Source organism: Rhamphochromis longiceps, linkage group LG14, assembly GCF_057381845.1.
Source record: "Rhamphochromis longiceps isolate RC_006_pf linkage group LG14, R_longiceps_female_GT1.1, whole genome shotgun sequence".
Classification (NCBI taxonomy): domain Eukaryota; kingdom Metazoa; phylum Chordata; class Actinopteri; order Cichliformes; family Cichlidae; genus Rhamphochromis; species Rhamphochromis longiceps.
Genome location: NC_140570.1, coordinates 3,296,239 through 3,323,624, shown reverse-complemented (window position 1 = coordinate 3,323,624; position 27,386 = coordinate 3,296,239). Strand labels below are relative to the sequence as shown.

Genomic DNA, 27,386 nt, shown 5'->3' with positions numbered 1-27,386 from the left:
TTGACGAGCTTCAAATAAAACAGGACCAAATGAATGGGCCTGTCAGTGTTGGTTACACTTGTGCTGCGCTGTGGTTCAGCGTTTTGGTGATTCTGAATGCGCATAGACACGCCCATAAATGTGCACTGATGCTCGAATACATAGATTGCCTCTTTTATGGACGCTCGTTTCGTCTGTCCTTGAACAATCACAGGACTCGAGCCGTGCTTTTACCAGACCGAGCTATCATGTAAGGCAAAGTTGCATTTTATGACTGTCACAAATGATAGCTGGCTATGTTTAATGGGCTGGTTTGTTTGTTTTAAGTGCATAGTAATTCTTTCATGCTGTCTAACATGTGTCATGCACAGTTTGTATGGTTGTATGCTGCTGGAATAAAATGCAGTTGAAATATTTTGGTTGGTCAGTAGAGGTGGGAATCACCATACATCCCACGATACGATATTATCACAATACTTAACGCACGATACGATATTATTGCAATTTTTTAAAATATTTTGCGATATTCAGATTCTGTACATAAAGGTAAACTTTATCAATATTCATTTGATCTAATATCAAAGTCTCACACTCAGTCTTTCTCTCATTTCAGTTTTATTGTTGACAAACTGAACGGTTTGTATTACAGTCTAGTCCAACTTAACTGAATGCAACCATCTGGTACAATTATAGCTATTCTGAACTATGCAATTTATGAAAACTGTGCAGCCCCTTCAGCAACTGAAGAATTTGAAAGTAAATTAAAACAAAATATAATTTTACATTAAATAAAAAAGTTTTAAACTTAATTAAAATAAAACATGTCTTAAATTAAAATAAGTAAACTGTCATGTTTATTGCTGCCAAAAACAAGTTAAACACATTTGGACAGTGTCAGGATTCTTGCTCAGAAAAAGGATCAACATGCTCTGAAGTCAGAGCACAAAAACCTTTTTTGTAACAAAATATCGATTTCTGCTGTCCCTGTATCGATACATTATTAGCAAACAAAATATCACGATACTACACAGTATCGATTTTTCCCCCCACCCCTATTGGTCAGTGTACCATTAGGAACAGTAAGACACACTGCACAAATTGGAGTATCATTTTGAATCATCTTGATTAAAATGATTAAAATAAACAAACAAAAACCAAGATGTAACATGTGCTTCAGGTGATAGGTCTAAAGGTCTCTGGTGGAGTGATGGGACATCATACTGCCTCATTTGATCGTTTGATGATTGCGGTAAAAACACATCTTCTAAGGCCAGATGATATGCATATGGTTAACATAGATGTTTTCCTCTTCAGACCACATTATGTTGTATGGATGGGAACCTTATCATTATGGAGTATACAGCACTATTGACCTCCAAAGCTTAATTTGTTCGATTAGTGTCATCACTGTATGGTTTGGCCCAGTTGAAAAGGTAGGCGCTGCTACATGACACAAATGTAGCGCGAAGTGCATTTTAAACCGTGCGTATTACAATATTTGAGCATTAGCCAAAAAACAAACAAACAAAAGGCATGCATTCAAGCAGCTGCACGATAAAATAAGAACCATTTATACAGCACACATTAAGAATCAGCTTACAGTGAAGCCGGCTAACGGACTGATTCCTGATGTCAGTGACTATGTGTTCTTTGTAGGAATGCTGCTGGTAACTGCCGACACCCTGGGACATGACTTTCACGTCTTCCAGATCCTCACCCACCCGTGGGCATCTTCGCAGAGTGCCGTTCACCATCTCTATACGCTGCATCGTGGGGAGACCGAAGCCAAGGTCTGAAACAAACTCAAACCTACACGCACACTGCAACCATCCACTGGGAGTAATAGTACAGATATTTAATGAGTGTTTAGATTGCATTGATTCACATACACATACATTCTAGTCAAATGTAGTAAATTGTGAACTTGTATGTAAGTATAATTATTACTTCTTTCTTCCTGTCAAATCACTGCAATATGATTAAGATAGTGAAGATAGTGAAACCAAAAAAAGGGTAAGAACAAAGGTACGGTATTACAAACAAAACACAATTTATTACTGCTCGTCCCTCCATAGAACAAAAGTATGTGTAATAGTGACCATGAAATTTAAAAACATTAGCGTGATACATAAGGTCAACAATAGAAAGTAATGCATTTATTTATCCACCAACCTCATTTTTACTACCTTGCTGAGCTGTGCTGCGTAGATGGCTGGACCTTCCTCTCCCTGACTGTCTCCTTTGGCTGCTCCAGGGATATTTTACCAGCTCAAAACCATAAACTTTCCAGGCTGTCCCGGTTCAGCCCAGGGGTTTTCTCCTCATATTTTTTAGCGCAAAACCTAGGTGGCGAAGAATAATGTTACTGAGATACCTGGACCACCGGAACTGAGAGCTACTCTCCCTCTCTCCAAAGATGAAACAACCACTATCTCATGACCATATTGTGGGTAGGAATGTAGATCAACTGTTAAACTCACAGCTTTTATCATTTATTTAATGACTTAGTTATCCTCTGTTGTTTCTTCATTTCCTTTCAGTAGTAGACAGGAGATGACCCTTCCCTTAGCTGTCCAGTTTGAGTGAGATCCAGGTTTGGACCAGTCCCCCTCCAAACCACATTCCCATTTAAACAGATACATTTATGAGAAAAATACATGATTGGTAAAGAAAAACATTCATCCAGTTTATAGAAAATAACATGCTCCACCCCCTCGATGAACTGCAACATTTAAACAGCATTAAAACATTACCTGTGTTGTTATTCTATACAATTTAGCATAATTGTGTTTTTATAGTACGAAATCACAACAACAGTTACCTGAAGTTGCTTTATATTGTAAGGAAAGACCCTACAGTAATACAGAGAAACCCCAGCATTAAGACAACCAATGAGAATGTGTTTGTGAAAAGTGGGAAGGAAAAACTCCCTTTTAACAGGAGGAAACATCCTCCAGAACCAGGCTCAGGGAGGGGCGGCTATCTGTGTGACCAGTTGGTGATGAAGGGAGACAGAACAAAAGACTTACAGAGGAAGAGAGCCAGAGATGAATTTTAACTAATGATTAAATGCAAAGCTGTGTACAGATACATAGTGAGTGAAGAAACACTTGCGTGTTACCTGATTTAAACCTAACCATTACTTTATCAAAAAAGAAAGTTTTAATTAAAGAGGATGTCTCTGCTAAAATCTTGAGTTGACACATTATTACATGTGGTCATTTAATAATACTTTAGGGAGAGAAAAGAGTATATCGAGCAGTATATTAGCTGTGGGCAGCTAATTTTCACCACCTACACTTTGACACTTTCACTAAATGTATGGTCTATAATAATGAAGTGAAGGGATATGGTAATTAATTTAATAAAACAATGAAAAGAAAAAAGATTGTAGTTCTCAAGATTATTTTTAGTTTGACTTTTTCTCATTAATTACAGTAGAAAGGAGAAGTGCTTGCTCAACAAAAGTACTTCAGGCCTTGTTAAGTTCAGGATTATTGACTGGGAACACACACCATCACATGCACACACACTCCTACAGCCTGCCTGCAGTTAATGTATGACCAAACGTCAGGTCTGCTGACTGGCTGCACACTGAGGGTGCTTTGATCCAAGCCCTTGTAAACACTGAATGCCGGCCCCTGCCTGTGTTTGGGACAGGGGTTATCACCACAATAACACACAGACACACACACCACACACACACACACAGAACTCAGAAACATACTGGGAGTCATAAAGTCTTGAGTTAGGTAGGTGGAGGTGGACGCCTTATCTGTCTCCAGCGACCAAACATGCGGCTGGCTGTCAGTGACCCGAGGCCAGGTAAACAGACCTGCGAGCTGATAACAGCTGTAAGGGGCTGAAGGCGGAGCAGAAGGTGGATGAGCTCAGAGCCACGAGGCTCTTCTACTAAACTTAACAGTCTGTAGCATCAATTGATGTCCAGTCATCTGAATGAATGAAAAATTAACTGGCACATTTATTTGTGCTTCAGTAATGAGGCTGCTCTGTGAGAACACAATTTCTTCAGCCTTTATTTTTAGCAGTGGTTCCCAAACTTTTTTGCTGGGCCCCCCTTTGTTTTACAAGAAAAATGTTCGCGCCCCCCCCCCGTGTGTCGCTAGCAATCACGTAGCACAACATTATATACCAGGTAGTCCAACTTCAGTAACCCTGCAAACGCCACTGCTGTTTAGTTTCTGTCTTCATTTATGTTGGAAGTGGTAGCAGAGCTGTACGTTTGAATTAGTTTCAAAAATCTCTCAGTCAGAACATGGTATGTCAAGTTTAGGTGGAAACTAGCGAGCTAACTTCCTGTTAACTTCTAACTCCGTTAAATTTAATAAATTCTGTTTTCATGGATGCCTGGATGTTAAACTTAATTGGTACACCTGGTACAGCAGCAACGCTGATGATTTTATTAAAGATGAAATCATTTAGACCGTTTTTAACTCTTAGTGTTCGTTTGACTTTGGGACCTGAAGCTGACGGAGTTTAGGACCCAGATTACTCCGAAGCTCCTCGCTACGGCAGCCGTAATGCTCTGACAATCCATCAAGCAGTGCAGCTTACCAAAGTTGTACTAAAACGTTTTTAACAGATTTTTGCACGCCCAAATCGATTCAAGGTCAGTAAGCACAACCGGAATTCATACATAAGGCACACTCTCGATTTTTGAGAAAAATAAAGGATTTTAAGTCCTTATAGTGTGGAAAATACGTTATACAGAAGAAAAGAATATATCGCGATATATATCGTTACCGCACATGCTTAAAATTATACCGTGATATGAATTTTAGGCCATATTGCCCAGCCCTAGTCACCCTTAGCAACAATAACTGCAATCAAACGTTTGTAGTAACTGGCAATGAGTGTTTTATAGCGCTGTGGACGAATCTTGGCCCACTCATCTTTGCAGAATTGTTGTAATTCAGCCACTTGGAGGGTTTGAGCGTGAACTGCCTTTTGAAGGTCATGCCACAGCGTCTCCAAAGTCCTCATTTGGTCTTTCTTAAGTCATTCCGAGATGGACTTGGTGTGTTTTGGATCATCGTCCTGCTGCAGAACCCAAGTGTGCTTCAGCTTGAGGTCGTGGACAGTCTCCCTCAGGATGTTTTGGTAGACAGCAGAATTACCACAAAGATTCAGAATCTGAATCAGAGTGCTTTATTAATCTCTAAGGAAATTATGTCAAGGCTTCCAGATCCTGAGGCAGCAAAACAGCCCGGCCATCACACTACCACCACCATATTTTACTGTTGGTATGATTTTCCTTTTCTGAAATGCTGTTTTACTTTTACGCCAGATGTAATAGGACACACTTTTCAAAAACTTCAACTTTTTCCACGTCTATTCCATGTTTTTACCATTTGTGGATAATGGCTCTCACTGTGGTTCGCTAGAGTCCCACAGCTTTAGAAATGGCTTTATAACCTTTTCCAGACTGAGAGATCTCAATTACTTTGTTTCTCATTTGTTCCTGAATGTCCTTGGATCGTGCTATGATGTCTGGTTCTTGAGGATCTTCCTTTCTTTGTCAGGCGGGTCCTATTAAGCGATTTCTTGATTGAGAACAGGTGTGGCAGTAATCAGGTCTGGGTGTGGCTGTTGAACTCAGCTTTCCAAAGGTGAAACACCACAGCTCATTTAAGTTATAACCTGGGGGGAGCCACTTTTTTGCACACAGGGCCTTAATAATAAACACCTTCATTTAGAAGCTGCATTTTGTGTTTACTTTCTGCTCAGTGGTTTGGTATCTCCTTTGTTCAATCAATAGACTTCTGGGGCAGATGGCCCCGCCCCTTCCTGAGCCTGGTTCTGTTGGAGGTTTCCTCCTGATAAAAGGGAGTTTTTCCTTCCCACTTTTGCCAAAGTGCTTGCTCATAGGGTGTTGTCTGATTGTTTCTATATTATTGTAGGGTGCTTATTAAGAATATTAAGCACCTTGAGGTGATTGTTTTCATGATTTGGTGCTGTATAAATAACATTGAATTATAGTAATGCAGCACATGTTTTCAACAGGTAAGACGTCTGAAAGAACGCCAGTTAAGCAACCAGACTCTCAGACATACTGTTGTAATACGTATATATATATATGTGTATATCATTAGTATTAATTCACAAATGCACCCATATGGCCTTCTTTTCTTTATAATGCTCGGCATGTCATACGTGATCTTCAAAAACAATTTGAAATTCCACTTTCCCTCACACATTTTTAAATTAGCTCAGGCCTAAAGAAAGAAGCTGCTTTACTGTTTTCTTAACTTGCATAAAGTAGTTTGAACCTGCATATTGACTAATATTGGTTTTCAGTGTTTCTGAGATCTGATTTTTAATGCCCCTCAGGCCCCTCAGGTCGCAGCATTTCATACTGATTGACTGATGTTCACTCTTTGTGTTCTCCAGATTCGTTGAATGGTTGAACGATGTTATGTACCTTAGATAATAAAAGCAAAATTCTTTGCAGTTTAATACTGAGAAATGTTATTCTTGAAACAGCTGATCTATTTGCCCACACAAGAGAGGTGAACCCCTCCCTTCTCTGCCTCATTTCTGGGGTACTTTTATTTATATATATCCAGTCATGTTACTAAGATGTTACTAGTTATATTAACATTTTAGTTGTTAGATGTTCCACTGTGTTTTGTTAAGCAGACCAAAACTCCATTTTTTGCCTCTATTGCAAAAAAAAAAAAAAAAGATTTTAAGAGTTTTAGCAGTTGACATGTTGCCTTTCCATTGTTTCATTATGTAAAATGTATTTTTATGTGTTTATTTACATTCTAATCACTGTGTAAATGGAGTTTTTGGGGACAGACTGTCACTGTCAGATTTCCTTTGTAACCTACTTCCACAGAGTAACCAGGCTTCTTGTGCAAACATGTGATTTGAGTATTTGCCAATTATATGTCAATATTTAAAAACCTTACTGACTTTAATGTTAAAAACATCTTGTTTTAATGTTGTGATATTTTTTGTGAAGCAGTGGAAATGATCTAAACTTGTAGTTCTGACACAAAGCAGCAGCTCCAGTCCCAAGAAGACATTTGTGTTCAAAACCCACATCAGCCATCTTTAGTATATCCACATTGTTTAAAAGCATTTACACACTTATGGATCTGTTTAAATCTATTACGCTTCTGCTCACAGTTAACAGTGCTTTTCCATCGTTATAGATCAAATTAGGCTGCCGTAACAATATTGACAAACAGAGGCCTGTTATGTAACTTTTGTAATCGTAGTTAGTCTGTCAAAGTGAGAAGGATGAGGCGTCCGATGCTAACGACCACATAAACCCTCGTTAATTGTCCATCTCACGCCTCCGTGTGAGAGGTGTTTATCTGGTCACATCTTTGTCACATTCTCGTCATTCTTTCAGACTTGTTCTCAGGTCAGCTGAGATGCTTAATCTTCACTACGTGGTGTGACTGATTTAAAAAGAAAAACAAAGGCATTAAACTCGTCTTATCATCTTCTGACTGTCACACATGTCATCAAGTACTTTGTTGGAAAATACAAGGGAGAGCTATCCAGTCTTTCAGGAATGTGCTACCTCCACATCAGCCCTTGCATGTGACTGAAAGCAGATGCATTCCGCCTTTTTGAGATAACATTTGACAAATGTTTGATATGTGGATGGTTGTCACACCATGAAAGTACAATTATAGCCACCCTTCAGGTAATCCCCCACCTGATCGAAATGGATTTGGCCATGATATCCAGGACCCATTTACTGTTGGAGCCCTGACAGGTCTATTATGACCAATTACAACACACACAAAGTAGCCCTTTCTCATCTCTGAGTCATCTCTTATAAGCTACAGCAGAGGTCAGCCCTCCTCTTTCAGTCATCTTTGTAAAGTAAAGTAACTGTCTGGTATGCAGAGGATGCCCCATTAACTGTCATTGCTGGGGACAATTACCTCGTCTGACCTGGCAAAAGATTAGAAAGGCCTGGAGGGACAGAGCTTTCTCTTTGGCTGGCTGACTGAGGAGCCAGGCATTCCTCTTGTAAACTTTCTCCTGGATCTACACTCTCCAGCCTGCCATATAGATATAATAGATATATGTATTATTATTTATTTATTTTTTTTAAAGGCATGCCAAGTGATAGATGCAGTTTCAGCGCACAATCATTTCATCGGTCTGTCACCTTATCTCTTTGTCTTTTCATTTTCTCGCTCCCACTCTCCAGTGCTTGTATTGTCTCATGCAGCCTATTTGTCTGGTTTCCTGCATGTCTGACGTGCTCGGGGAGATCCTATCTTCTCTTGAATGTCTGCTCCCTGAGTGTTGGAGAAGAGCAACTAAATAAGGATGCCATTTTTCTTGGTCATTTATTTTATCGCCAAACAATCTCATATCTTATTGTCACCTCTTGCAAAAACTGTTGTCTGTTTCTGTCAGGCTAGTCGACATCTCAGTCATATCTCTTGATCTCTGCGATTAACACTATAGCCCAGTCACACTAGAGTTAGTTGCACTTTGGAGTAGTTTACTTTTGCGTCCATGTTTCTGTGCTGAATAAAATACGCAGGCATGTAAATATATTTTACACATTCATCAAGTTATTTTGAGACCATCCATCCACTTTCTGCCACAGGTCTGGGTCCGAGGGACAGCAGAGAAGCCCAGGCCTCTCTCTTTGACCATATTCACAGATGGGATTATTTTGAATTGTGCACAAATGATAATATGCCAGTGTGGAAAAGCTTTTTATCTTTGCCAACTGTCTCAGCTGAAAGAAGCTTCATTTCAACACTGTATCTTCTCTGACCAGCAAATCTAAAATCAAGGTCCACTGTAAACCCATGTTTGGGACAGTAGGCTTTCCACACTGTCCCAGAGCCATCCCACCAGTGATATTAGGACCAAAAATTTAGGAGGTTTACCACCCTCCAAGTACTTAGTTTCTCAAGTCACTCGGTGTGTAGTTTGTATGGAGTAGGCATCGTTCTGTTTTAGGAGCGTATGCACCCGAGGATCATCCACATAGAAGTGGCTTCTAAGAATGAAACTGAGGGGCTGCAGATACAGAGAAAAGATGCCCAATGACTGATCCCTGAGGATGTGAGATGGTTTAGACTAACACAAAAACATTCTCTCCAGTTTTTACACGTCGACCAGCCTCTACACTTTAATGGAATTTTCAGAAAGAAAGTTTTATGTGGTATGTGTCAACATTTCCACTACTTATGCTTATGGTGTGACATTTATCTGCTCTGTTTTTTGTCTGATTTTTTTTCACCTGTCTGGATCCAGGTACAGGACATGTGTTTCAGCCAGGACAGTCGCTGGGTAGCCGTCAGCACCCTCCGTGGCACCACACATGTATTTCCCATCAACCCCTACGGCGGTGCACCGTGTGCCCGGACTCACATGTCCCCACGTGTGGTAAACCGGATGTCGCGCTTTCAAAAGAGCGCTGGATTGGAGGAGATTGAACAGGAGCTGAACAGGGCAGCTGCTTTAGGAGGAGGAGCAGGAAGTCTCGCAGGAAGTGGCTGCATCTTAGGTGGAGGAGGCATCGGTGGGCGCTGTAGCCCCATACCTGGCCTGTCCAGTAGCCCCTCAGGGTCTCCATTACATGGTAAGGAGCTGGGAGGGTGAAGAAGTGAGACGCTTATTGATGTTTCAGTTTTAGAAGTCCAAGTTGGCGTCTCAGCAGTAGAGTTGTGGTCAGAAGAATACATACACACAACTGGTAACAATGAAAACTGTTAGGAAGAGCAGATTTAGGAGTTTTAAGTGGTTGCCGGTTGGTAGCATAGCAACAGCTGTGACTCCTGACATGCTCAGACGGGTGTGAGTACTGTGTGGACATATGCCGCTTCCAGAGGGGACACACTGAGCACCTGTGAACATTTTGAGTTTTGTATGTAAAACTTTATATTCAGCCACATGTTTCAAAAATTACTTACTTGGCTTCTATGTCCATTTCTTAAAAAATAGAGCTTTTTAAAACTGGATTATTCTTTTTGATACACTCTGTATATTAGTGAGTTGTCACAGTGAGTAATAAATGTGTTAGTCGTGATGTAATACATGATTGTTCCAAAACTAGATGACAAGCAGCTTCCTCAGTTCTGTAATCTCTGTGAACTAAACAGTAATTCTCATCTAGTCTGGTTATGTTGACACATTCACATCCTTAGAACAGACCACGGATTCCACCCAGAACTGTTTACCAGCTGTGATATACTTGGAAGTTTAGCCTCGAAAGTTCATTAGACTCTCTATGAGGGTTTTTTTCCAGCCCCCATTTTTGAGAATAATTTAATCTGGCAGCAAACGTCATAGAGAGTTTATATAAGTTAACAGGAAATCCAAAAACTTGTTTCTGTTAGTTTACTCATTTACTTTTCGCAACTTCAAAAATAAGGTACATACTGACCCATGAAGTTTTGATACAGTTATATCCTCACATACCGAGTGCTGAAATCAGTGTGTAATGTGTTTACATCATAAATGACTTAAATTACCTGTTGTCAGATTCATTTTTAATTTTGATTTATTGAACCTTTATTTATACAGGAAGTTCCACTGAGACTCTGTCTCATTTACAACACAGACCTGTTTCAGACGAACATATTAAAAAGCTTCAGGTTGACTGTTTTTAATGATCAGTTGACAATTACATCAACAACATAGTTTACAAACAGCAGGTTTTGTTAGTAATGCCTTAGCGGCCACGTTAGTGTTGCTCACTTACACTCTTTTCAACTTCTGCAGAGAATCTTTGTATAATCTAAGATATAACCTAACCAAGTGGCCAATGCCGTTCCCAGCATTTATACTTGTGGGTGGTGTTTTATGTGTTAATTACCTTGTGGCTGTGGCCTGGTGTTATATGCTGTTCTAGCCATAATAGAAACAAATGCAGTACTGGGCCTTTTCCCTCCTGGGTCCCCACACTTTGTTGTGGTCATGTTTTTTTTCCGTAGGCAAATCTGTATGTTGTTTGTTCAGACATGAAATCTCCAACCAGGAATCTGCTGTTGTCTCCGAGTCCTTGTATTGAGGGTATGATTGTTGTTCCTTATATTTGAGGCAACGGTTATTTTTCTCTCACAGTTCCTTTTGAAAACTGCAGCAGAAATGCATAAGAGGAAACAACTGTACTGAGCAGGCCAATCACAGTAGCTGTGGCCTCCATTAACGCAACAGTTGGTAACATTCCTGGGACAGCGGTGACGACACAGGTCTTCAGACGGGTCTGCAGTTACTGCGTACATACGGCGTAGACTTATTGCCCATCCCCTCTTGCCACCCTCTAACACGTTAAGCAGGGAGGGGGCAACCTTTGCATTCACCTAGAGATGTGTTTCTGTCCACATGACGACTGTAAGCACGACAGTCGCTCTTTTTCAGCAAGTATCTCTCCGTCTGCAAGTATTTTGTCGTGATTGTGCAGCGATATAAAAATGGTGAGCTAAATGGAGTGTTACTTCAGGTTAGAGATTGCTGCAGTGGAGTCTGTGTGTGTCTGTGTGCATGTGTGTTTGTGTTTCCAGTGACTGGTTGTCACAAGAGCCACTTTTCCAGGGACTCTGCCACAACCTTGTCTCCCTTGTTTGTCAAACACTATTGCAGGCCACTCACACTAGCTGTGTGTACCTTTCTGGCAAAGATGCACGCTGATAAACACAGACTTTGTGTAACCTGCACTGTTTGACCCCAAAGGTGTTACTGGGAGTAAATTATCACAGTTTCTATGAGTCATGGTCTTCCTGGAATATCGCTGAGCTTTGATAAATGTGCTGCTGCCAGTAGCGGGTGGATAACTTGATAAACACTTCAGAGAACCACATGACTGGGAATCGATTGGTGGGTAATTCTGCATGCTATAGTAGAAGAGGTTTGAAAACTTAAGTCATGTTTTTTCGTGACATACTTTTCATCTTACTGCCGTGGAAACAAGCTCCTGAACTTTAAAATACTGTAACAAGCAGTTCGTTAACTTCAAAAGTGAAGGTCATGCAAGCAGATGTGTGATCTATTCCACAGAGCAGTGTACTCCTTTGGATATGTACACATCTTTCTTTTTATTTAAGAGAGACACTGTTATTTATCCCACGTTGTGTTCCAGCAAAAAGTGTTAATGTGCTGAAGTAAAATATTTAGATGGGCAGTTTTGTTTGAACCTAACCTCTTGCAGTTGGAAGATAAATATTTAAAATCGTGTCTTATCATATCTAACAATTTTCTCACTGTATCCTGTGACCAGGCTTTTTGTTTTTATCTGATGTATTCCCAATGCCATATCAGATGAACTCACCTCACTTTATCTTTTGCTGGATGTTATTAGCTCAGTGGATATTGTTGCAGTGTTTTTCGTTCACTTATTTGAACTGTCAATATGAAACATCTGTTTAACCCAGAGGCATTACAAGCCTTGTAGTTCTGAGTTCAGTTGATTCGATGCTGTTCTCTCCTGTTCCTGTTTTTCCTGCTGTGGTTCATGAGGTACGGCTGCTCGTCTGCTAAGATTGGTCACTCTGAGTGCAGTCACACCCTCCGTGATTTACTGCTTCAGTAAGTGCGTTACACTGTGGCATCAACGTAAACACTGTTTCATACCATATTATCGGTTGCTGCTGTGGAGGCACCGATTCCTATCACTGGACTACTTGGATGCTCACATACGGCAGAAATGTGACACCGTAGTCTGGTCTCAGTCTTTTACCTTTGTCTGTTTGTTTGTGCAAATTATACACAGTTTAAAAACACGTATTTGAAAATGTGTTTGAGTTTGTTGGGCACTATAGCAGATTACTGCTGCTCGAGGTCAATCGGCTGGACTGCTAAAAGACAGAATAAATATTTGGAGGGTTTAGCGTCGTTATAATGAAATCCATTCAATTTTTAGGTGTTTCACAATATTGAACACAGGCTATTTTTCTGAATAATAGCAATAATTGTCATAAATATTATAGATGGAAATATTATAGATGATCCATGTCTCTCATCCTACGCCCAGCATTGTGCGGCCCAAAAGTCTTCAAATAGTTGATCGAAGATGCTGGACTGGCACATGAGGTTTCAGGGTCAGGTCTTACATACACTCTCCTGAGTGCCCTTGCTTTCTTTGTCCTTCCTGTCTTCCTCGTGTAGCTCCCCAACCCCCCACCACACACACACACACACGTACATGCATGGACACATTCCTCCACGGTGTGAAAAATAGTTCATCAAACATTAAAAGGATGTCTGGAGAGTCACTGCTGTGCTGCGATGAGAGACAGAGAAGCACAGAAACATCAAAGTGGGCTCGGAGGTGAAAGTGACTTAGCAAAGTAATGAGGTGCAATTGAGGAAAAATGAAGAAGAGATAGAGCAGAAGGAATAAAAGTGGGAGGAGGTAGGCGACAGAAGCAGGGAGAAAAAGATAAGTTTGTAGTAGCGGTGCTGAAAGCCGGGGTCTCGGGGAGCGTGGTCGTAAATCACACTTTGGTTTCAAAGGAGAACATTAGGGCCACCTGTCAACAATTAGTCCACACAGGGATGCCTAACTCTGTGTGTGCGTGTCTAGGTGTGTGTGTACATTTGAAAAAGATAGTGTCTACCTGTGGTAAGATATATAAAAATGAGCCGCTTTTTCCCTTTGGAGAAAGTTTGACTTCACTGTAATGTTCAAAAGGTTTCAGGAAATTAAAGTCGGGTTTGACATGACATCAATTTAAGAATTGCCAAAAAGTGCCTATTTCAGTAATCCATTATCAGTTGTGACCTGTGGAGGAAGGTCATTTAGGTCTCTCTCTCTTTCTCTGTCTGTCTGTTTTTGGTTTTTTTGAAGATAAATTGGCTCCGAGGCATCCTGCCTCATGTAAATTTAGAAATGCAGCCCCTACCGCCACCAGCGTTGATAAAACTCCATAATTTCCACCGGATGCAAACACATCGAGTCACATTTGCTTTTGTGTTTACCTTCCGGCCTGTTTTTTGCTGGCTGGGTGTGAATTTTGGGTAGCAAAGACGGTTTTCTTAGGCTGGCACAAAGCAGCAGGGTGAGGCAAGCTGGGGCCGGGCCACCTAGCCACAACAGCTGCCCTGTGATTGTCGCCAGCGAGGACAGCGTTGATTTTTGGGAAGGAACTGTAGAAAAGTACACATCCTTCTCAAAGCTGCCAGCCTCAGGCCACCGGCACACCTAAAAATAGAGCCTGCAATTGGCTGGCTTCTTGTCACTGTTAAAATCTGAAATGGCTATTTATGTCCTTGTGTACAGTACTTTTTTCTCTCCCCAAAGCCTGTCCTCTGTGCGATCGATGTATTGTCATTTGAGGTGATGACCCATAATGTGAGCGTCCCATGCTGTAAAAGTGTGGTTTGTCTGCGGCGCAGCTCATACAAGGCTAGATTAGTAAGTGCATATTCTGTGCACAGGGCAGAGGTTATTGAGGCTATACCAGGCATATGGCAGCCACTGCAGACGTTTTATTATTCAGATGTCTTTCAGCTCCAACCACAGTACTGTATAATACAGCAGTGTGTGGAGGAAAAAAAGCAGCTTGATCATAATAATCTAAAAACCCTCTTTGATTTTCGCTTTGCTTTGACTTCATATTTTTACTGCGCCATAGTTCTGAGCAATACCTAGAGATGAGGTTTTTATCTGCTGACTGAGGGTCAGTTTCTCTACTGTCCACATGAAATGCTGTGAAATGTCCCGGCTTTCCCCTTTTCTGCAACATGTTTATGACAGTTATGACTTGGTGTGCATTTTTTCACATGCTTGGGTGCCTTTCATTGTATACATAGCACCAGTAATACACTTCCCAACCATAAAACATCAACACAGGGCTATTAGTCAGTGCAGCAGATTTGTTTCCCCGCAAAGCAGGAGCCCTGGTGGTCCGATCATAGGGCCATCTGGGCCCTGGCGCTGGTTCAGAGAAAGAGGGGGAGGCGAAAACAAGGTGTGACGGGAAACTGTTAATTCACTTGTTGATAAAGGGACACTTCCTTTCTGCTATTAGAGGCTGACGGGTTGCTTATTTGGGTTTGGACTTTTGTTTTATCTCGCCCTCCTCCTCCTCCAGCGCTCCCCTTCGTCAGTCATCGTCCTGTGGTGAAAAACACCAACGCTCTGCTGAAGCCGATGCCAAGGAAACATTACCTCATAACTGCTGGTGTGTGACACGTATGTGCACGGCCTCGCGCTGACCCTGTTTTTAACAGTATAGTTTACCTTAAGTCAAACAGTCGCAGCGTACAGACAGAAAATCTAGAAAGTTTCGCAAGATACGATAGATGGCTTTAACAGAGGAGGTCGGGATTTTAATTTCAGTAACGTGTAAACTGCACGAACCAGTCGGATGGATTACTTGTCCAGACTTTAGTCGTCATAATGAGCTGTCCGCCTTGGATCGCTGTCCGGCCTGAGGCTGAGCTAGCCAGCATTTGCAAAGGGACCACATGCATGCCATTTCAGATTTTTATTTTATTCTTTTTTTAATTTACTTTCTGATGTGGTTATACCATCTATACCATCTCCACGGCTACTGACCTCACCCAGATATCAGCGATATTTAGCTGACGCATGTCCAACCTCACAAATGAGTGGACACATACTTTCCAGCCATTTGGTGCCGTTCATTCTCACGTGTAGTAAAAGGATGGTCAAATATATTGCAGCAGAAATGCTAAGCCTGCTCTATCCCTTGTCCCCTGTAACAATCCAAAAAGCGTTGTTTTTTTTATCAGTCAGTCTGTTTGATGCCTAAAATGAAAGACTTGAACTTGTTACATTTATTCACTGATTTGTCACATTGTCTCCAACATCAGCTTATAACCAGCCATATTTTTTTTCATTGGTTTATATTGAAACTCATGTTCATTTTTAAAATTAAACATAGTTATGTACAAAAGAACATGATGAACCATATTAAACTTTTATAAATGAAATAACTCGTGGAGGGGACAGATTTCGAATTTTCTCAGATAGATAATACTTTGTACTTTTCAAATGTATGAAAAAAAGTTCTCCAGCAGAAATAATATCTGTTGATATTTAAAACTTTCCAGTAACTTTTAGAATGGACATAAAAAATAATTTTAGGTTCACTGGGTCAGCAAAAGTGAGTTGAGCCTCTGCATGCGTCTGTGACCTCGCTGTGCTGTAGTTGACAGGACCGAGTTTATCAGTTTCTTACCTTTCTTTGACCTTGTCCTACATTTTCTGTACACCCAACAACAACACAAGGATGCACATGGTAGCACTCTCCCCTGACATGAAGTTCTGACATTTTATCAATGACGGCAACATTACTTCCTGTTCTTTATCCTGAGACATTTGTATCGTGCTTCTGTGTCTCAGCTGAAAGTTGGAAATAGATCAGAGTCATTGATCATTTGGGAAGTATCAGTCAGACAGTAGAATAAGACAGAATAAACTTTTGAATAATAAAATGATTATAGAGGTGAAGACGCTGTTTTATTACCACAATGATCCTCCGTGTGGCGCTGTGTGGTCAGGATTGCCGACACTCTGCAGAGGGAGGAGCAGAGCAGGCAGGCCGTGCTCCGCAAAGAGAGACGCACAGAGAGGAAAGGACTCGTAAAGCCTGACTTGTTGCTGCAAGGATTTCGCCTTGATACAAATCTAACAACACAGAGAAAGCAGGGTAATTTCTCTGGACCCTTTTTTATGAATGGTCACTTCCTCCAGCTAAAACAACTTGCAGCCCTCCTTTGTAGGTTGTGTTTTTTTTAAAAGGCAGTCTAAACACTTATCTGGTGAATGTGGGGCCTCTTCTCGACCTCTCTTCTCCTTTTCAGTTTTAACATATTTAGAAAACGAGAAAGACGCAGTTACATTTGAAATGAGATATTTTATATAACAGCGAAGACACTTTATTTCTTCTCTGAGCTGCCTTTGTTTTCATAATTCGCCTCTTTTATTGGTGACACAGAAACCAGCTTCACCTCTAAATCCTACTGTATAGATCTTAATAATTGAAATGACAAATTACTTGTCAGCAGGAAATAGGAATTGGCAAATGGCTTCCTACAAGGAGCAGATGTTCTTTTAAAAGCATTTTTCCCTCGACCTGCCATGCAGTCAAGAGGATTTGTACATTACTCAGTACATTTGATTTAACAGTCGTGTGCCATCAAAGGTAAGCTAGTGTTTGCGGATCGTGTTTGTTGCCGGCTCCGGCGGCAGGTTTCTCCCTGCGGTCGTCGCAGGAGCCAGAGCCCAGCTTGGCTTGAGTCAATAAACGGAGAGCTCAGCGTAAAACCACACAGCAATCGAACAAGCTGTTTACCCTGAAAATTAGCCTTCCCCTCTACTTTTAAGGCTTTTAAACCAACCAAAAATACACAGTGCAAGGAATATGTATCTTGGCCAGCATTTGGGCTCCGCCAGAGACCTCTGTCCTCTTTATAGGAACCCTAATAACTCAGCCTCCGTAGCCACTAACCCTCTCGTCACTGGCTGCACTCATCATTATTTGATTTGCAAAATTGTAAGGTAGAGATAAAGAAATAAAGCTGGCTTGCCATTACACACAGGCAGCACTTGTGGCTTACAGCTTATTGCCTGCCATGTGAATAGCACACGCTCTGAAAAGCCAAAGCCGTCCATTGTCACAGAAATCGATAGATTTTACATCCTGCTTTTGTTCTGTGCAGCACTTGGATCCTTATGCTTAAAAATCATTTCTATATGAATTCTGAAGCTTAAATCCTTCAAGACGTTTCTGTTCGGTCATCTTTTTAATGCAGGGTGTGTGCCCGTGTAAAATATGCATTAAAAAAATGTCAAACATGCTGTTGCTGCTAAAAAATGTCTCTCAGATTCATTTCTTTTTCTTCATAATTCAAACCAAGCTGATTTGAGTTTAAAGGTGCACAAGCGACGCCGCGTCTTTGTAGTCCTTAAAAATAAAGAAGCGTGTATTAACCTGAAAGAAACCTTTCCCTGCTTTGCCCTCAGATTCGTTGTTTGCTCGTGGACTAAGTGTTTTTGACATGCTGTTTATTTAGACTGGGAAGTCAAAATTCTGCCTGCTGAACCCAGATCATAGCGGCCTGCAGGTTGTTACCAGCAGAACCGCAAAAAAAGCCAATCAGCACGAGATGGGGAGAAAAGCACGTCTGCACCGACTTTCCACGTTTCTGTTTGCACGTGTTTAACTGCTGTAGGTGGTGGATGCTGGTCCATTAGTGCAGACGAAAAAAGACAGGCACCGCTTTGACAAAATAATTAAAATACCAACCTCCTTCAAGAAGAGAGGAGACTGAACTCTGCAGGAATGAAAACACGATGATGGCGAGGATATGTTAATCGTTTTAGCTGGACTTCACGAGTTTCTGCCATTGGCTCGTGAATGCAGCGTGAGGCGGCTGTCACAGTAATGCAGACGTCTCATTATCTCCTCTCTGTCTGTCTTATTGTTTCCTCTCCTTTGGACCGCGAGGTTATAAAAGGAGAGGCATTTAGAGGCAGACAGAGTGACGGACGCAGCCAGTCTCCTCTCTGACCAGGAAGGTCAGCTTTTCCTCATTTAGCTCCGGGCATACGCTGATCTGTTTTTAATCATGTACGCTAACACAGTTGTATTTATTTATTTGTGTATTTATTTATTTATTTTTGGAGCAACTGTTGGAATCTATTAATGGCAACGGGGGGAAATACATACTGAAAGTGTATCTTAATACCTGGCCACACACAAAGGTGAATATTTTTTTGCATCTGATTTCATTTTTCCTATAATTTTTTGCTTGCAAAATTTTTTATTTAAAACCATTTTGGCCCGACGGAAACATGCCTGCTATTATTAAAATAATACAAAAAGTTTTACTTACAAAAAGCGCAATTTTAGGTTCACACTCTTCATACTGCTTTGATTGTTGTTGCTAAATTAGTTAATTTGTTGCAGATTTTTCTACTGAGATTTTTAAGCATTCAGTCAAATTCTTTCTCGTCTAACGGAGATGTTTGCTTTTCATGTGCAGCAGGACACCTTACAAACCTCGTTCTGGTTTCTCTAACGTCTAACGATTGCCATAACCCATCCCATCTTTACTCCTTCACCCGAATCAGATGATAGATACACACTCAAACACACACATATGGTTGAAGTGTGGGGTGTCATCCGATCCACTGGAGCCGTGTAACCCCCCCACTCAGCTCCTCTTGCTGGCGACTCAGTCCCGTCTGATGAAGCCTTGTAAATACTGACATGCTGTAAACTTGCGGATCTGATTTCAGGGTGCTGTTTGTGCGTGTTTTTGTATTTGTGTGCATTCCTTTCACCTGATAGTTGTTAGTTAGAAATGCACATATGTGTTGTTAGACGTGGACACGTTCCGCTTCTGTGTTTCTGTGTTTTTTGTTGGTTTTTTTCCCTCCTGCCTGCTGCTTTTTTCCCTCTTCATTACAGAACCGACTGCTCTAAGCTCTGAACAAACTGCTCCTTGGCCGTACGGAGCATGTCTGACACTAAAAGCCTTGCTTCTTCTTCCTTTCTTTCTTTCTTTCTTTCTTTCTTTCTTTTTTTTTTACCTCTGGTGTTTGTTCAGGGGAATTTAAGAAAGAAAAGAATCGTGTTTGGGCTTTTTTTTCTATTTTTGCTCTTGTCGAGTGTCTGTTTTTCTAAGCTTCCTGACATGAGAAACTTCAATAAAAATACAAAATGTTCAAAAAATTTTCCCAAATAGGGCCGTTAATAAAAGCCCCCCGTTAGCTTGCGGTTTGGGAGCTGGAGACCGGGCAGGAAGCCATTTTCACACAGGCCGCCCTGACCTCGACTCTTAACTCTGACTGAAAATAGCAGACGAGCGAGATCACTGTACAAAGAGAAAAGAGAGAGAGGTGGAAAGGGAAAACCGAGGAGATAGATACCTCAGCAACACTACCTGAGAGAGAACGAAAGAAGGAAGGAGAAACAAAGCGTTCTGACTGATGGCTTTTCCACCAGTCTTCCGATTCCTTTGCAAAACAGTAAATCTCGTGAAGTTTATTTTCTTTGCAGCATCTGTGTTTTATAAGGGCTCTTTTAATTTGTTTTTACTCTGTCCAGTGGGGGATCCCCTCTCCTTTCTTTTTTACTCCCCTTTGTGTTTGACCCTTTTTATTCTTCCCCACAGTCCTTTTCTCTCACTTTCTTGTCTTCCCTTCTGGTTTTCCTCTCTCCCTCTCTTTCTCCTCCTGTGGAAGTGAGTGTTTTAATAATGCTTCCTTAGGGAGTTGGAGATGGGAGAGCTGCATTTTCTTCTTCCCTGCTTTAATCTCTCACCACATTTCTGGGAAACTTGCATTGTCAGGTGGTAGAATTTGGGGACACATTGGTACAGGTCAGCTGCTGTTGGTCAATTATTGCTGAGCTACTTTGAGGTTTCTTGAAATACTAGATCAAAGTCAGTATTCATGTTTTAATGGTAAAGCAGTACTTTTTAAAATGATTTGTGTGTTTTAAATAATGACATTTTTTTCATTTATTTGTATTTAGCAAAAATAAAATTTAAAGTGTCAGTAACTAGAAACCTATAAATGTAAAATACCTTTTAATGAAATTGAAATTAAAAAGCAACAAAAAGAGGATCATTGATTTATCACTGATGATAATAAAATAAAATGTTCTAACTGCTGCTAATAAAATTAATCCAATTTAAACCCCATATTAAAAACCTTTTACTATGTTTTTAAGTTTACAGAGAAACCTTCCAGTGTGATGCTCGTCAGCAGATTTAGGCCATAAACAGAAAACGGCCTCGCTGCTTTTTGCTCTGGCACACCTGCTGATCTGATAAACTCCATCACTCCTTCTTTAAAGTAACCCCTTTGTGTAAATATCAGAATCAGTGCAAGCTTCTCCGTCAGTGAAGAATAAAACAAATTCTGCTGTTTAGTGACTCGTGCCATGGTTCCTTGTCTCCTTTCCTCGATCAGACCTGTAAATCCACAGTACTTTTCCATCAATGTCATCATTTACTCACATATACTCGCCAGGAGTTCACCGTATAAATACATGCTTTTAGCTTTACAGTTGGAAAAAAGAATTGTCTGCATACATGTAGTACATGTATACATAGTATAGCTGAAAATGAATAAACAATAACCAAAGTGTCTGTTTTCCACCTGTCACATCAAGGTAACTCATACTGATGCAAAAAGAATGGGGGGAAAACAAAAACACATTTCCATAAAGTACGCCTGCTTATTGATTTGCCTAAATGAATGAATGACCTGAAACGGCCACAGCATTAAAGAGACAGCTACGACCACAGCAGGGCAGTGGTAAGGTACTCATCATCAGGCATGAGCAAAAGTAAAACTTTTAGTGGGAATTATTTATTTGGATCTTAAAAAATCAAATTAGTTTCATGCGTAACACTAATGTACTTCCAAAACTTTAAACTAGGGTAAATAAAATGATGATTATGTATAAGGACAGATTTACATTCAGCTGGCTGAGGAGCTCCAGAAACCCCCCGCACCCTTTAGATGCTTGATTGAAAAGCGGCGAGCCAGCATTTACACCCACTTCATGGAGGAAATTTGGCATTGTTGCGATTATATATAAATAATGTCGTCTTTTGATATGTTTGTGGCTATATAAAGCGTTCGAGGCTATTTTGATGTTTACGCCATTGACATGTTTCTGGCACCAAAGTAAAGTTTGACACCCAGAACTAATTTACGTAGGCTGTGAAATCCACTTCCTGTGTGACCAAAGTTCCTCCACACAGTTTAATGTGCCAAAGTCTGTCCAGTTCGTAACAGTAAAGCTGGAAAATGATTTAAACAGAGTCTTCAGCCAAATACACCCAGTGCTGGGTGTAGTGGAGACAGTGCTATTGACAGAAATAAAAGCTATTCACAATTTCAAGTGTATTGCTGTTAAGTCAAACTAGATGATCGGGTTATTGGTTGTTTGACCTTCAAAGAGTTCAGAGTATCAGAGCAATAAGTGATTGTTCATGTCAAAAACTGGACGGTACGTGGGTGTCGTTCTGTCTGCAGACAACCACACAATTAATTCCACTGTGAGAGAATTGTGCTCAACACTTTGAGCGCTGGCAGTTTTACACTCTGTGGGATCAAGCTCAAATCCAGTTTGAGCGTGTATAGTCTTGTTGGTGTGTTTGTTTATGAAATCCTGTGATGAAACCTGCCTCACCCAGCCGTTGATCCCCAATGAGAGTTTTACTGGCTGATAGTGATCCATCATCCAAATGCAGAAATTTTTTCCCCCACCCTGACGAGACACATTCTCTAGAACCATTCTCCTGTTTAGCTCGTGCGAAGTTTTTATTACACGCTGAAACGACTGCTATTTGCATTAAGACAGAGGCTTTTTATCTTTTTGACCATGAAATGGGAAGTAAGCAAAGGAGGAATATCAGCTTCTGTCCAAAAATATCTCCAAAAGCAAAAAACATAAAAGCATTCCCCTACTGGGACACCGTCTCCGTCTCTTTCTCTGCCCCTCTGTCTCACAGCTGCAATATCATCCTCGAGTCCAAGGTCTCTCCTAGCTCCCCGAGCATCACTCAACATGTCACCTGCCTAACCTGTTGCCTCCCCATCTCAGTTCCCCTCCATTGCAGTTTGCTTTTTTTTTTCCCCACCGACTGAAATATCCTCTCTGGCAGAACAATTCAAATAAGACACAGTGTTTGCTTGGGCGCACAGTCTTCAGAGCTTGTCCTTTCGCACATCGGCTCCAAGTTGCAAGCCACCTGCTTGTATTGGATGCAAATAGGGTATTAAAAGAGGGGAGAGAAACATGAGATAGCGTGACACGGGGAGGCTGAGGAGAGAGAAAGAGCGCGAAGGATAGAGAGAGAGGCTTAATGTGAGAAGAGAATGCAAATGCTGTTGAGACAAGGCAGGATGGATGCAGGAGTGCTGGATGGATGGTTGGATTAGGGGAGAAAGAAAGGCGAGGGTCAGGTGTTGGTATGACTTTTCGCCAGGGTCAAGGTTTTTCTCTGGATGACGGCAACGGAGCTGGATTTGCATTGATGGATCTTCTTTCCATGGGGATGTCATGTATCAGTGCTTGGGTACATCACGCCCCAGTCATTAATCAAATCATGGCCTCCGTCTAGAGCTATCTGTCTGCCAGGCGCTTCTCATCTGTCTACCTTGTCTTTCTCTTTGTAGTAGACTCGCTCTGCGTTTCGCTTGTTTTCTTTCTGCACTTGTAAATGATTTCAAATGATTTTAGATGCCCGCTGTAAGGACACGCAGCAAGCCTTTAAAGTTAAAATGCAGCAAGATTGTGATAAAAGCAGAGCAGGTGACATTAGCAGGTACTAAATGTAATGGTTTGCTGCGGCGATAGTATCAGTAAGAAAATGGTGCTGTTGTCTTACTCACCTGTCATTGTTAATAAACTGTAAAGTCTAAAATCTTACAATCATGTATAAATAGTTACAATGACTGTGCTCACACAACATTTTGTTTTCTAAATAATTGATATAAATAGACGCGTGCACAGGCCTGATTTCCACTCCCACTGTTTACCATAGCTGGATGTAGACACACCCTTAATCAGTTGTTTGCATACATCTGCTCCACCACTCTGACTATGAAAATAACAGCAAAGAAGAGAAGTTTCACATGATCGCATTGCCAAAGATCTTTTAACAGTGCCCAAGCTCACAGCCTTCCCCACCTGCTGCTGTTGCAGTGTTCGTAACAATAATCTGTGTACATGCAGCAGTAACACTCGCATCAGTTTGTGGAGCTTGAAATGAAAAAGTCTTTAAATGCTTACATAATTTGGATTTTTGTGTATGCAAAATGAAACTAATGGCATCAGATCATTATTAGTGATCAGTGATTAAATTGTTGTCGGATTAAATATTAATTTTAACCACACAGTCCTCTGCAGAGGCCCATGCCCACACTCAGTGTCTGGAGGAACCTGATATAAGCAACTAAAATTATTCTTTCTTTTGCTCTGGTACTTTATGCATACTCCAGCTTCTGTCATGCCAAATAAACTAAAAAGGACTGACGCCATATTGCATCCACACTTCCTGTAGTTCACAGAGTTGGTCGTGAAGTCTGATATTACATAATAGAACCTAAACCTTCCCTTGATAAATGTCCCGCATACCATTCCCATTCAGTGAGAATGTCTACACCACACACACACACACAGGCTTCCCGTCTGCCTCCCACCAGTTCACATATCATCTTCTGTCGGTCCGTGATCTCTAACACGGCCCGTACCAACTCGTCTTCTGTGTCTGGGGGCTTATGACAGCTAAGGACCCCTCAGCCCCGAGTGACAGTGCCGTGTTGACAGCCGGGTCAACAGCGATCATTACCCCACCGTCTCAGTTTAGCCACACCTGTTCTACAACCCGGTGTGTGCGCCTTATTTTTAAGGGTCGCGGCTGACGACGAATAATCCATCGGGGGGCATGCGTGCACGGAGGATACTAAATTCACTGACGCCCCCGCGCACAAGCCTCCCGCTCAACTCCCCTCTTAGCTGAAGCACCATTATGGCTTTTCAGGCTGCTTCCTGTACAGATTCTTTTTTTTCTGTCCTCCCTCATCTGCCCTACTTTCCTCAACACAAAAGGTGCTTCCCAGGTTCAGGGGGTGTGTAGCACTTGTAAAATGTGAATGGCTTTCAGGAGTTGCCTGGGTAGGCAGTTTGACCAAGAGAGGAGCAGAGGGAAATGAAGGACAGGTTTGCGTAATGGTCCGCTCTCCCCATGCGAAGGTCACGCGGCATTGTTGGCCAGCAGAGGTCTAAAAGACAGGCCTTTGGAGGACCACAAAGCAGGGCTTTGGCAGCACTAATGAAACTCAGAGCTACACGTTAATGATCTAAAAGACTGGACCAAAACACTCAGCGGCCCCCTTTCCGCTTGCATTCAGCCTCCTCTTGATCGCTCCTTCCAAATAATGACAAGGCACTCTCCTTCTCTACCTTTATTGTAACCTTTGATGTCAGCCTTGTTTTCTTTGTGTCTGTGTCCCCCCTCCCTCCTTTTCATTCCTTTATGTTACGTGACTGTCACTCATCTATTAAGGCAACAAATGGAACAAGGAAAACATTCAGAGAGTGTATTGTGGTGCACCCACAGGTTTGCTCTTTATTTCTTTTGAAAGCACTTGAACTTGGAATTTTCCTTGGGCCGCCTATTGAATGGGGAGGGTGCTTTTTTTAAATTTTTATTCCAGTATTGTCATAGGATTACAAAACACAGTTGTATTGTAATGCACATTTCCAAACCCCTATAGTTTGGTTTTTCATTTGTAACTGTTTATTTGTAATTGTGTCTTTTCTCATTGTATTAATAGGTGCCCTTACTCGCAGCACTCAAAAGAATGGTGGTGTTACTGGCATGCAGATAGTTTCGATTTCTTTTGTTTGATTTTATCAGTGTTTTCAGGTAAACTTTGGTTGCAGTCGTTACAGTATGAAATATAACAGGGTAGGCTTAAATCTGACCGGTGAGTTTGTCAAAGGTGGGCAAATAAAGCCAAAAGGGAAGAAAGAAAAGATTCATGTTTTGCTTCTGGTGATTAAATGAAACAATGTAACATTTGGGTTTAAATGTTTAGAAACTCTTCTCACCATCTTTTCACAATCGCTAAAGCATCTTACTCGAGTGGGACTCATTGTTCTTCACCTTAGAAGATGTAGTTAATATAATTGTTAAAAGGGGAAGAACAATAAATATGTTAGTAACCCAATAAAAACCCTGCTTTTTGACTTATATATAAAATTGCTCTGCTAATAAGATGAGACTAATTGCATGTTAAGTGAAACTCAGTGAACTAGCTGCTGCTCTCCCTGAAGTAGCTGGTTAAGGTCATTAGACCTTGAAGAAGCCCTTTGACATGGCCTGATTATGTTTGGCTGCAGCTACACGGTGTGTGTGTGAGATGAGATGTGTTTCTCTGGATCGTCTGTCTGCGTGGGTGTGTTTGCGTGTGCATGTGCGTTAGGCCTGTTGATTGGCCTTGATTAACAGACTGCCAGGCACTAGAAGCAGAGCCTTTGTAATGTACCATCTTGAGCTAGTTATTTCCAATCATTCCACAGGAGGCCTTGAACTCTGAGTTGTGTGTTTCTGCGTGTGTTACGGGCTGGGAGAGGAAGATGGTGGGTCCAAAAAAAAAAAAAATCATAGTGTTCAGTCTGAAGAGAGAAGGGTGATGTCTTCTCGTGGCCTAGTGTGCAATTTGATGTGAACGTCACATGACATTTTAAATTTAATTCCAAGTGAGCAATATTGAGAATTAGCATCTGTAAAGAGTGCTGAACTGAAAAAGCAACCGCTGAGCATAGAAAAGATGAATAATGCATGTAAAGTTGTTGATTCCAACTGCTACCATTACCTGCAGTGACTCATGTTCCACTTCAGATCCATGAATAGGAGATTTGGTTGGCCTTGCAGTTAAGGGAACACGCACGTCTGTTCGCTGCAAACACGTTTAGTAATCCCGCATTTTCCTGTGTGTTTTCCAGCCAAACTGAGCAGCCAGGATTCGTACAACAATTTCACCAATAACAACATGGGGAACCCGCGGCTCATCCCATTGCCCAGCCTCACTGTGGTGCTGCCTTTGGCTCAGATCAAACAGCCCATGACCCTGGGCACCATCACCAAGCGCACAGGGTTGGTATCTCTCTTTCTCTCACACACACACACACAAATACACCTCCTCCACAGGAACTGTAATTTATGAAGCACATGTGTTCAGCTACAAAATAAAATGATCTTATTACCTCATTACACAGAATACATAACTTTGTGCACTAGTGCTTTGGCCAGTCACTTTACTTTATCCTCTTTATTGCCATAAACAGCAGTCTAATAAATTTCTTATTAAAAACTGTAATTTTTTAGCACGTGGATCTGTACACGATGGCCATCTTTCCCCTTCAGATGAAACTTTTTTTCATGGCACGTATGTAATAATTAGAGAACTAGTCCAGCTCCAGTGTTCGTCAGAGTGCGCAAGCAAAGCCTTTGAAACACTGTGCAGAGTGTAAGAGGATTATTGGCGGCTTCGCAACCTGTGCTGAATTTACAGTTTGGCCATAGAGGAGGAATTTAAATCATACTGTTGTTACATTTTCACATTCAGTCTGTGAGTTTCTGTCTCTTCCCAGTAATCACTTTATAAAAACAGCGTGTTGTGTCAGCAGTGGCTCTGCATAGGCCAGCGCCTTTCCTCTCTCATCTCGAGCCGACGCTCACGGACTTCTTTTGTCTCAGGCCGCCGTGTTTTTTGCATAGGGTAATGAAGCACAACACACACATGCGATCTCAGTCTGCGGGCTCTTTTAGTAGGCACAAATACGTTCTCCGATAAAAGAAAATAAGTTCAATCCTGCCAATGATTTCAAATAACACTCATGTTAGAGTGTAGCCTTGCTAGCTTTGTACGTTTGAAGGCGTTTAAATTG

The 27,386-nt window shown here is 41.3% G+C and overlaps 1 protein-coding gene across 3 annotated transcripts in view; it reads left to right on the top strand.

The window, feature by feature from the left end:
- bcas3 (BCAS3 microtubule associated cell migration factor) overlaps positions 1 to 27,386 on the top strand; it is a 319,882-nt gene that overhangs the window by 54,573 nt on the left and 237,923 nt on the right. For all 3 annotated transcript variants that reach the window (XM_085379388.1, XM_085379386.1, XM_085379387.1), the window contains exons 14-16: positions 1,636 to 1,769; positions 9,247 to 9,574; positions 26,442 to 26,592. In XM_085379388.1, the coding sequence (XP_085235514.1) occupies positions 1,636 to 1,769; positions 9,247 to 9,574; positions 26,442 to 26,592 (613 nt within the window). The remainder of the gene's footprint in view (positions 1 to 1,635; positions 1,770 to 9,246; positions 9,575 to 26,441; positions 26,593 to 27,386) is intronic.